Below are 12,391 nucleotides of genomic sequence, written 5' to 3'. Positions count from 1 at the left end.
TTTGGCATAGGCATGTTAAGCTGCTTTACACAAAACCTAAGGCCTCGGTTAACACAAATAATATAACTTCTAGTCCTTTCCTCCTCCACCGCTCTTGAAGACCAGGGTGCCCTTTGTCCCCATTGCTATTTGCACTTGTCATAGAACCTCTCGCCATTCAATTACGCTCTGCAAAGGATTATAAAGGAATAAGGAGATTTGGTGTAGAACATAAGGTGTCCCTCTATGCAGATGATTTGTTGCTATATATCACTGACCCTACTAAATCATTGCCAAAAATTATGACAGATTTAACTGAATTTGGGAAAAATTCTGGATACAAAATTAACCTAACAAAAAGCATATTGTTTCCTATTAGTTCTTTAGAAAAATTAGACAGTGCTACATTGACTTCGTTTCCTTTTACCATCTCAAATACTTTAAAATATCTTGGAATAAATAATAATTGTATAATAAATGTAACCCGTGAATTCTCTGGCCTTTTCAAACATAATTTTATTAATTTATACCATCAAACTGAGCAGAGCTTGGAAAGACTGTCCAAACTGCCCATCTCGCTTGCTGGCCGAGTAAATATCATTAGGATGAGCACTTCACCCAAATTTTTATTTTTGTTTCAATGTAATAATAATGGATTGCATTTATATAGCACTTTTCAGGACCCCTCAAAGCACTTTACAAAGCCACTATTCAGTCACTCTCACACACTAGTGGAGGCAGCTACAGGTGTAGCCACAGCTGCCCTGGGGCAGACTGACAGAAGCGAGGCTGCCATATCGCACCATCGGCCCCTCTGACCATCACCAGCAGGTGAAGTATCTTGCCCAAGGACACAACGACCGAGACTGTCCGAGCCGGGGCTCGAACCGGCAACCTTCCGATTACAAGACAAACTGCCAACTCTTGAGCCACGATCGCCAGAATAAAAAAGACATTTCTCCAAAGACCCAAGATTACAGGAGGAATGAGGTTGCCTGGCTTTCAGCTCTATTATTGGGCCTGTAACATACAGTGAATGCAAAAGTATTCGTCCCCCTTGAACTTTCCCACATTTTGTCACATTACAGCCACAAACATGAATCAATTTTATTGGACTTCCACGTGAAAGACCAACACAAAGTGGTGCACACGTGAGAAGTGGAACGAAAATCATACATGATTCCAAACAGTTTTTACAAATAAATAACTGCAAAGTGGGGTGATTCAGGTGTGTTGACCCAGGGTGAGACCTAAAACCTGCAGCACACCGACCTGCATCCTGACTTTGACTTTCTCTCACCTTTATTATTTATTTTAGAACAACACACATGTCCATGTATGAAAAGAACATTTTCAATAACATCCTTTCTTTGAGTACTTCAGTTCACCGTCCATAAATGTACTTTAATGACAATGACTGCCTTGGAGCAGCTGTTTGTATTTGTTCGGGGAAATTACATTCAAATAAATGTATTTGTCATTTCCACTGAGGTGGTGCTGTGGGTACTGCTTTCCAGCCCTCTGCTGTGGATGTTCACCATAATAAGGATTTGCTGCTGCTGCCTCAATCTCCTTTCTTTCTTAATGCTGTATTTGTTAAGTTCTTTATAGACTTTAATCGGTTTTTTAACATCTCTGGAGTAGGTTGGACTCATAGGATCCTTTTCTGTGGATAAAGCAAAATGTCCCTTTTAGACTGGTCAGATGGTGCCAACCCCACCTCTTCAACCCTGGGTGAACTGAGCTGGTTGATAACCAGCCCTGTGTGAGAGATTATCCTGACCACTAATGTTAGAGTAAGTGAATCCAGACAATGAAGACATCCTGGGTACACTGAACTGGCTTTGTAGTGTAGACCTCTGGTAAAGTAGCATGTTGTGGTGGGCGGCCATCTTTGAAGAACAGTCAATTTCTACGTGAAAGGGCCGTCTCTGCTTGTGAGTACAAGTCTTGTTTGTTCTACAGTATGTCTGTGTATTACACTTGCACTGATTACTGTGCATGTAAATATGAAACACTAGGTGGCAGCAGTGCACCGTCATTTGCAAACATCCACACAGATCTGCACCAACACAGTAAACACAAAGGGAGGAAGCCAGGCTGACAGAGTGCTGCAGACACTTTATTAGGCTTGAAAGAAGATTAACAGCAGCTTCATTATATACGAAGACAGAGCTTTTATAACTGTGCATTTATTCTGAAAGCTCATGTTCCACATTCCTCTGTTACATAATCAGGTCTGCAGAGCCATGTCTGCCTGTCTCCATGGAGAAGCCCTGCACTATGCAACAAGAGTGTACTGAGTTTACTTGAAACATCTGGAATGCATACTACATTATCCTGTTAGTACAGACATACATGTAAGACGTTGTGTGTATTTGTTGTATCGACACATATGAGATGAATCCAAGTCGTTTGCACAGAATCGGTGCCGTCCTGTTCACATGAAGAGCCTGAGGATCTTGGGCTTGAAGACCTGCATCTTGCTGGAGTCCATGCTTTTCACACTCTCCTGTGCTCCCAGGATATACTGGTGTGCCTCATCGAAGAGCTCCTTTCCAATAGCTTCCTGGACTCTGTCCCGCCACGCACTCAGCTTGGGTCTCCCCTCAAACACGTCCACGCCGGCGCCCACAGGCTGCATTGAGACAAGCACAAGAAGAGGATTCAGGTTTAGTCCCCACAGAGATCAGAACCGGTTTGTTCATCGACCTCGTTCCCAGCAGCTGTTTCAGCTCAGGAGGAGCTCTGAAAACACCGGGGATGTGTGCGACTAGTCAACAAAGTGTTGCTACGGTTACTAGTCGGTACCAGGCGAACTAGTTGTTGGACCTGTTTATATTTTAATTTAAGTATTGTTGGTGAGAAACACCATTGATCTGGATGAACTGGAAAAAGGAAATACCATTGCTAAAACCAGTGGTTCCCAAACGTTTTTTGCTGGGCCCCCCTTTGTTTCACAAGAAAAATGCCCCCCCCCACAAAACAAAAAAACCTTCCTCCAACCACACGCCCATATTTTTGCTCCATTGCTGTTTATTTCACACCTCAAACATTTAGTGAACAATTAAGCAAATACAAGTAATCTGCAGGAAGTAATAACATAAACTACTAACTCTGTCACGCTGCGTCCGCACCTACACGGGTGATTTTGAACACGCAGCTGTTTCGTCCACGTAAACGGCGTTTCAAATCACCGAAAACTGAGATTTTTAAACTCCTTTTTTGCGTTTCCGTGTGGACGAGGAATACAGAGTTCGTCACGCAGCGTCAAAGGTATGTGCCTTTTTTCACATCACGCTGTGGCCACGTTATTGTTTACATGAGATGAACTGCAGAATGGCAGATAGAGACTAAATACTGTTAATCTGACTATCTGCAGGTTTACACGCAGTTACTGTCCCTCCATTTACAAAGGCAGAGGCGTCACAGTGTGATTGTTTTACATGTGGTTGTTTTTTCCTGTGTAATAATGTTCAACATTGCATCAATACATTTTTCTCTCTGTGCAAAATGTGTTCAAAAACATAAACAGCTGTGAGATCCTGTTTGTCTGTGATTTGAACCGGGGGAACAAACTGTGTCAGGATCAGCCTGATGTTATTTGTATCCTGCTGTAACTTTACTGTATAAAGAGCAAACATCTCCAACATGTCAGGAGCAGTTAGTCATTACAACAAGTGTTTGTGAACTAAAGATCAAGAATGTGGGATCCTGTTTGTCTGTGGTTTAAACAGCCCAGCGCTGCTCCTGACGAAGGGGAACCTGCAGGGAGACCTACCTCAGCACCTGTGCAGGTGAAGCCAAAGGGCAGATTTGCTTCACCAGATTTTCTAGTCTTTGGCTCAGAATGAAGTTGGTTTGGAAACATATTCAGCGACGCTTCATCTCCTGCTTTGTGTTTGTGTGGGCGCCCCGTCAAAAACCTGTCCACGATGCTAGCAGTGTCCAAACGTTCTTTGTTTTTGTTTTGTTTTTTCCTTCATACCGCCCCCCCTGCAATGGCTCTGCCCCCCCCGCCCCCGGACTGGAAAATACATTTAAAATGTGATTAAAGGGACAATATGCCAAAAATGCACCAACTTACAAAGAAATGACAGATGTGCACTTAATGATGGTGTGACGGAGACCTGAATGAGTTTAAGATCTCGTGTTTGCTCCTCTCATAGTGGGAACACTGATTCTGATTCCTGTTACTGCGGGTACATTTGGGCCGCTCACCTGCATGATCTCCACAATGGCGACCAGATCAGCCAGTGAAATCTGATCTCCAGCGATAAAGGGCCTGTCCTGGAGGAACTTTTCTTCAACGAGTTTCAGGGAGGAGTTCAGATCGTCCAAGGCCGCGTTCATTTTGTCCTCTGGGATTTCCACGCCCATGACCTTGGGAATCATAAGCTACAGGCACAATGGATTCAGTGTGAGTGAAACAATGAGCTTAATGCTGAACACAATCTGATTCAGGAGATGAATGATGACACGGTGACTCTGGGTTTTTCTTTGAGCAAATTCCAACAAACTAGAAAAGTAGCATCTGTCCCAAAGAGGTGGAAGGAAGTAAAAGCTCGAACACGCCGGGGAGGAGACGATGTCTGAATGATGTGGATTTTAAGTCAACGGCTATGACATCGCATGACTTTAGCTTACTGGCTCAGAGCAGCTCTCTCTCTCTCTCTCTCTGAGCGAGCAGACCAATGAAATGGCAGTGATGAAACTTTACCACAGAGGTGCACAGTAAGAACTGCTGAACTCTCTGTTTTCCAGCAGTGGCATTTATTGCTGATCATTTTCAGTTGGCCCAGACATGCTCAGTGACATCACTCTGCACAGTGATTTTACTTCATAACCAGACGAAAGGGTATTTCAACAAAGCTAGAACATGATGGTGATAAGATCCCAGATAGCAAGGAGACATTGAACAAATGTTGATTTTCCATCTGAACCATCAGAATCGTCAGGATTGAAATGTCAACACAAAACCAATGTTGAAACAACAAACCTGACACTGACATTGAAATAACATTGATTCACTGTTGTTCTGTCATCGTTGATTGTTGATCTATTTATAGTTGACAAGGTGACAACAATCACGTTGAAAAACCATCGATTTATGGTTGAGCGGGAAATTAAAGCTGCTACCACTTGGACTATTCCATAGCACCCCCTCTCACAGTGGTACATCCCGCCAGGTAACCATTGTCTTGTACAGTACAGCGGGACATTAGATTTACTCTCAGCGGAATTGACCGGAGAAGGCATCAGTTCATGGCCTGCACCATGATTAGTATAAGGTAAGAATGAATGACTTTTGTTCTATTCGTTATTTCCACGGTTGCATTTGAATAACAGTAAAAAAAACAAAACAAACTTGTTAATGTAAAGTTTTGGATAAAATGTGGGAGCCCGAAATTGTGTCTACTTTCTTCTTACAATCCGGCAACAAATAAATTGCACTGCAAACAAAGTCTATCAACAAAGAAAACATTTTCGTTTCATACTTTTCCGTTATACAAAGCTAGCTTTAACGCTTCGAGGGTTCCTTTGTTCTTGCCGTCGCCTCGGCGCTTGACCCAGACTTTCGCTCTGTAGTTGCTTTTTAGCATAGTACTACAAAAAATTGTAAATCTGTGATATATGATTGATAAACGTAAAGGTAACTGTATAAATGTGTTCAATGACTTTGTTACTTTTAATGATTGGAGAGCACCCGCTTCGATTCGCACTCAATTCAAACTTTACGTTGCACGCTCACCTACCTTGCGTTTGCACCTTTTGTCCACACGTAAACTGCGTTTTATTATTTATTTATTAGTTTTTCGCCTCTCACTGCTTAAGCCATTAATATTTCTAGAATTGTTTTTTTTAAACAGATGCGACCTCACAAAAGATGTTAACTATGCTGTCTGACCTGACGAGAGCTGTTAACGAACTCCGTGAGGAGGTCAGAGCCATCCGCCATCCCTGCTGCAATGAATCTGTAGATGCTGGGGTACTGCCTCTGGATTTGCCCTTGCACAACATTGAGGAGCTAAACAATGCAGAGCCAGCTCTTCAATCACAAGAGGCAAATAAGGCAATGGTAAGTATATAAAGGTTATGTACACTTTGTAACTATAAAGTATAATAGCTGTCAGATGTGATTTAAATACATAACGACGGCATGTTGATTACACACACAAGCACTTGCATACACATTAAAGACATGAGACACGCTAATTCCATCTCTTAAAATGTGTCTATAGGTGAGACGCTTTGCCTTGATTGGAGGGACCACACTGCAGGTGCGAGTCCGCCGTGTAATGGCTTATGCTATTACAAACGAGCTGGCCTCGGTACTAAACTGGGCAGGGGAAAAAACCAAGGACCAGACAAAGCAAAAAAGGGCATTTAAAGATACCAAATATGCATTTGCAGAGCGCTGTAAGTTTTACCGTTTTATTGCTATATTACTTTTTCTTTCTTAATAACAAGACTTTCATGTCCAGTTAATCTGGAGATGGAGTCTTTGGTCTTTGGCTTGTTTAGTCCTCGGGTTGTAGTTTGTACAGCCCGAGGACCCCATGTTTATTTTGTTTTAAAGGATACACGGTACACCATGCTAAGACTTATCACTTTTTCCGCTCATAGCTCTTTGGGAATCAAATGCGGCAGTTTGCAGATTTACGCCTGGTGACTTTCATGTTTATCAGCCTAGGAGTTTACATACTTTCTCCCAGCTGAAGACAGTTAACAAGAGCTTATTCATGTGCTCTAATTCACTTTTTTTGTGTGTGTGTGTGTGTGTGTGTGTGTGTGTGTGTGTGTGTGTGTGTGTGTGTGTGTGTGTGTGTGTGTGTGTGTATTTTTGTCCTAGATGGCCTGACGCAGCAGTTGGGAGCAAACTCTATGTCCGAGTTAGTCTTTGCACAAGCAGTGCAGAATTGGCTCCGATACGCCCCAGATCGTTTGGGTGGTGCAGGACGCACATCATCCATCCCCATCCCGGAGTAAAAATTACAAACTTCTGTGAATCATATAAACGTAAATAGGAAACTGTCTTTTAATAAAGTATTTAGCAAACGAAACATGCCTATTGACCTTTTTTGGTTTATTTTTTTCTCTGTTACATCACATGCAATGCTTTCTTATTTTAGGATATTAATATTGACATAATACATTGTGAGACATTTGGTGTTTTTTATAAAGGGTGTCCAATTTGAGGAATAAGTACAATTATGTGTTTAGGTGGTTGAAGTATTGATGGAAACATGCAGTAGTTTAGTATTGGTTAAAATACCTATAAAGAAAGGTAGATTTCCAGTCATGATTTAACTGTTGTTTTAATAAAAAGCAACTGTGCGAAAGAGGTGGAAAATCAACACCATAGCTCAACAGTGTTTCAATATCAGAATCTGACATTGTTTCAATGTCAGCAGTATTAGAAAATATAACGTTGAATCAACGTCAGGTTTCAACATTGATTCAACATCAAAACCTGACGTTGTTTCAACGTTAAAAAAGGGTGCAAGAGTGACGTTAGGTCAACGTCACACTTCAACGTTGATTCAATGACACAGCCTGATATTGACTCAACATTGTTTCAATGTTTCCTTGCTATCTGGGATATTACTAATCTAACAGCACCTACAAAGATCAGTGAAGGGGAACGTACCCGGAGGCAGAAGATCTCGGAGCCGTGCATCCGGATGGCCGTGTGCTGCCACGACAGGTACTCATTGACACGAGCACGCTGCTGGAGGTCAGCTGGGTACCAGAAGTCGGGAGTCTTAAACTTCTCAGCCAGGTACAACATGATAGCAATGCTGCAGAGAAGACATCACTGTGACCGTCACGGCAGACCAGCGCTTCCTCAGCTCACGACTTTTTGACATAATCACCTTTCAGCCAGGCAGAAGTCTCCATCTCTGAGAGCTGGGACCTTCCTGATCAGGCTGATCTTCCCAAAGTCCTCCCCATACTGCTGGCCTGGGACCAACACACGCGCATGCACACGCACACATTTTAATAGCAGATATTTGGAAGAATCACATGATCATCGTGGACATAACCAGACAGCGTCAGGCAGTCAGTGCGGACCGACGGAGCAGCTGCTCTGCAAGCAACGGAACCCAAGTTCAAAGAAACCCTGATCTACACCCTCACAGACTCACAACTCAGACCTGTGCTCGTCCAAACCTCCTTACTGCTGCTGTGAACGGTCACACTGGCGACGTTCTTCGTGTCTGCGTGCGTGAACTCACCGTCCAGCAGAGAAAGCTTCTTGAAGTCGAAGCTGATGTTGTTCTTCTTGGCGAAAATGTACACGGAGCGGCAGGGCTGCGAGAACAGGTCCAGGTAGAGCTCCAGCGCCATAGCTGACGGTCGGCTCCTTCTGAGCAGGGTGCGGACACCAAAGAGTTTAAAGCCCTCTAAGATAGTTGGCGCCCCGCCCCCTGCTGTCGTGTGCCTCACCCTGATAGTGGAGTTAATGGCGACGGTAAAAACATAAGCGTGTTTAAAAAGCACACAAAATGTGTTTAAACACACGTTTTAAAGTGTTTTCAAACACAAGGCGTGTCCAGTGAAACCAGCAGCTGCAGAGCACTGGCTGGGTTCACTCTCCTGGAAACAAATGAAAAAATAAACTGCGCTTTGAATCTACACCAGTAACTTTTACCAACAGCCTTACATGAGACGCACTTAGTATCTCAAAGCTGTGCTTGAGGTCCAATCTGTTTCTATCAAAGGTGAAGTGCATTAAGCATGTGAGTGAAGTTGGCCCCCCACCTTCTTCAAATCCAACAAAAGTGGTATCAAACGTTTGTGCTGCAAACATCTTTGTTTGTGCTGCTATCATTTTAAAAATATTAATAACATAACATCTTGATGCGTGCTTAATCTTCCAGGTAAGTAAATCCCAAAAGGTTGGTTCCACACGCATGCAAACAGCTCGTCTCCACTGCTTTAACTGTTAAACAGAGGCAACACTGCGGCTGGCAGGGTTTATTATGTGGAGCAGCAGCTTGTTTAGTTTAAACAGTCTGCATTAAGCTGGGCAAACACTGCGATTTTTTTCAGTCCCGTTATTCAGCTGCTGCTCAAACTGTACAATTGAATCTCAGGGGTTAGAAGTTCATAGGTCACAATGCAGGTCTCACACTATACAGCCTGATGCTCTGATGCGACCTGAGTGCTCACACTGTGCGTCCATAACATGAAGCTTATCATACAAAAGCTGTCTCTCGCTCTGTCTTTCACACACACAGACACACACACACCATCAACTTTGCAACGAACAGGTGTACCTGGCAAAGTGTGTGTAACCCTCAGTGTTACTGACATGTTCCACACTGATGCACAACAGTACTCTGGGCCCCACACTGTTTTATTAAGTATGTCTAATCACTGTAGACATTACATGTACCTTCTTAAAGGAGAGGTCAAAGGTCAGCTACCTTTATAGGTTCCTGCTATATGTTGTGACATATACACAGCACAGTTGTAGGAATGATAGTTTCTAAGTTCTAAAGCTTTTTGTCAATTTTCAACCAATAAATCATCAAGTTGACCTTGAAGACCACAAGTTTGAATGGATTGTTAACATGACCCCACTCCACAACACAATCCGGACTGACTTTAACAAATGTGCTATAGGCTCACCCGGAAAATAGTGAGCTTTACAAGACTGATTTAGTTCCAAAGGCTTGCACAGACCTCAACCAATCCTAAGGCTAATTAGCACGGCTAGAATTTTAAAAACATTTGTTAAATGTTGTCATTGCTAACATATACCTGTTTTAGAGCATGGTGAGTAGCCAGAGTGCAAAGTTATTTTTACCTCTAAAAAAAATGTGAAGATGTGATATTAGCATGTACGGAGCCCCTCTGATGACACGGTCCAAAAATAAATAAATTGTGGCCACAAAATACTACTTCGTGGCCACGAAATGGGTATAACGTGCGCACGAAATACTTATTTGTGGGCACGAAACACTTGACCGATAACCGTGATCCTTCCCAGGCCCAGTTGGTTGACAATAAAATCTACCCCAACGTCCGGGTCGTACTTACGTCTGCAAAGCAACTGGGCTCTCAATATCCTGTTTAAATGTCTCTCCATAATAATGGTTCCTTTCAGTGCCAGGCTTTTCAAAATGCATCTGTAGCTCAGTCCCAGCCTAAAATTGTCAGGGATCTGGGTCTGAGGGACCTAGACCTATTATTGTATATTGTTTACTTCACTGTAAATAAACGCACTGCATTAATCGGCATTTTGGGTCCTCCTTCCCCACACACCCACGGTCTGCCACGCAGACCATGACAAAAATATGCCTGTTTCTCCATCACAGCTCTGATGATTCAGTAAGGACATCTCCTGGTTTCATCTTCATGTTTCCCTCTCACCACATATCCAAACAGACATCATGACCAGCAGCTTTACAGCTGTGGCTCCAGCAAACATCAGCTGATACTAGAAATTAATATTAAATAAATTCTAACAACAGCTGATCAAGCTTAAACGTGCTGCTGTTGTTTAGCGCGACATCTGCTGGTTTCCTCTTTCTGGCTCGAAATATAAACAAACAAGAGAGAAAAGCGATCAGCTGATCACTGATCAGTTTCATCATTTAAGTAGCAACAGGAGAGGGAGGGGGGAGAATGGGAGAAGAAGAGGCAGCTGCAGCGTAAAGACACAGAATAACTCCAGCTTTGTGTCTTTTTTTTCATTCAAGCTGAAGTCCGGACAAATCACCTTCCTTTTCAGCCCAATACGAAACGCGGCCGGTCCGGCGGCCACCACGGGTCTCTCCTCCTCCTTCCTCCCCTTTCCCTCATCCACCTGCTGTACTCAAAACTTGTACTCAAGTACAAGTACTGTTACACTGGTTAAGTTGTACTCAATTACAAGTAAAAGTACTGGTGTTAAAAAAATACTAGAGTAAAAGTACAAAGTACTGTTCTCAAAAACTACTCGGAGTATTAATTACTTTTTAACAGACTGATGTTTTATTCTGTCGTCAACAGCAGGCATTCGACTCGATTCACCAGTATAAATATTTATGTTCAAAGCACATTTCTCAGATGAACAAGGTATAGAAAGGTAACTTGTTTTGTAAATAAATGTAGATGTAAAAGGAGGAATTTTGTTTGTTAAAACAATGACAAAAATGTTTCTGAACATGCGTAGAACCATTTAAACTTTTCCCCATACACTGAACAACAGGCAGGAGTGTCTTAAACTCTTAGCGTTTCTGTCACACTTTACTTTCTGAACCTTTTGTTCAGTTTCAGCACGAGCTGGTTTTCTAAATTAACAGAGGCAATCCGACTTCGTTTGGCAGTGAAGAGTAAACCAGCACAGCTAAAAAGTCGTTCACACGCAGCAGAAGCAGGCAGAGCTGTGTTCAGTTTAAGAGAGAGGTTTTTGATGGCTGAGGAGTGCAGCAGCTCCATGGTGTCTGTGGCACAAGCAAGGTAACCATCAAGCTCAGCTGCACTTTGGTCTGGAGAAGAATTCATCTTCATCAGATGACTCTTTGCTGATCCTCACTCTCATGCTCCGTCGTTTCAAGATGTTGTTTGATGCATGTCAAGGCTGTAATTGCAAGTAGATAACACAATTTTGTTATTTAAATTTCAGTGATTATTCCTGAACACAAATTTAAAATCGGCAAATTCTCAAAAAGGATTGTTTAGTATTCAGGACAGACCATCAATAACTTACAATGTATTAGGTGAAATACTCACTTAAGCATGTGTTCAAATGTAAAAATACACAAAAGTGGGATCACATGAATCCTTACCAGCCTCTGTTACATCTGCTCTGTCAGTCCAGGAAGTCTTGAACTTGGGTAAGAGGACTGCAGCTGCAGCCAACTCTGGATCCTCCATCATCGCTCCAAAACGCTTTTGAAGGCCATTTTGCAGGGCTCTGATGAGTGGCACGCATGTCGTGCTTGATGTCTCCAGCCTGCTAAGTTTGGACAGTAGTTGTTGGATTACTGGCAGGAGCCATCCCATAAAGGAAGTGGACTCAGACTGAAGGATGTTTGAAGCTTTCACCAGTGGCTTCATGGTGGTACAGTACTCCCTAAGGAATGCAACTTCTGCAGGACTCAACCTGTAAGACACAACAACAAAACCCACCATGACTATAATAGGGATCTTCTGATTTAATATTAAGAGTCTGCTCACGTTTTTAACCATCCATTAAGGAAAATTCACAAAATTTGCAACCATATTGGTAGGTGTCCAATCAAATCAAATCAAATCACTTTTATTGTCACATCACATGTGCAGGTACATTGGTACAGCACATGTGAGTGAAATTCTTGTGTGCGAGCTTCACAAGCAACAGAGATGTGCAAATACAAGAACGTAAACAAGCAAAATACAAGAATGGCTACATCTGAAACTAATAAATATATGTACA

At 42.6% G+C, this 12,391-nt stretch overlaps 1 protein-coding gene across 1 annotated transcript; it reads right to left on the bottom strand.

The window, feature by feature from the left end:
* Nucleotides 1-2,054: 2,054 nt before the first annotated feature.
* Nucleotides 2,055-8,533, bottom strand: gstt1b (glutathione S-transferase theta 1b). The gene is made up of 5 exons (XM_085356691.1): nt 8,220-8,533; nt 7,857-7,944; nt 7,631-7,781; nt 4,201-4,377; nt 2,055-2,617 (listed from the first exon to the last, which is right to left on the bottom strand). The coding sequence occupies exons 1-5, from the start codon at nt 8,329-8,331 to the stop codon at nt 2,420-2,422; spliced, it is 726 nt and encodes a 241-aa protein (XP_085212817.1). The 5' UTR covers nt 8,332-8,533; the 3' UTR covers nt 2,055-2,419.
* Nucleotides 8,534-12,391: the final 3,858 nt, after the last annotated feature.

This window comes from Diplotaxodon limnothrissa, linkage group LG6, assembly GCF_057381915.1.
Source record: "Diplotaxodon limnothrissa isolate DT_005_m linkage group LG6, D_limnothrissa_male_GT1.1, whole genome shotgun sequence".
Lineage (NCBI taxonomy): Eukaryota > Metazoa > Chordata > Actinopteri > Cichliformes > Cichlidae > Diplotaxodon > Diplotaxodon limnothrissa.
Note: the sequence above shows the minus strand (reverse complement) of the source record. Positions and strands in the feature narration are given on the sequence as shown.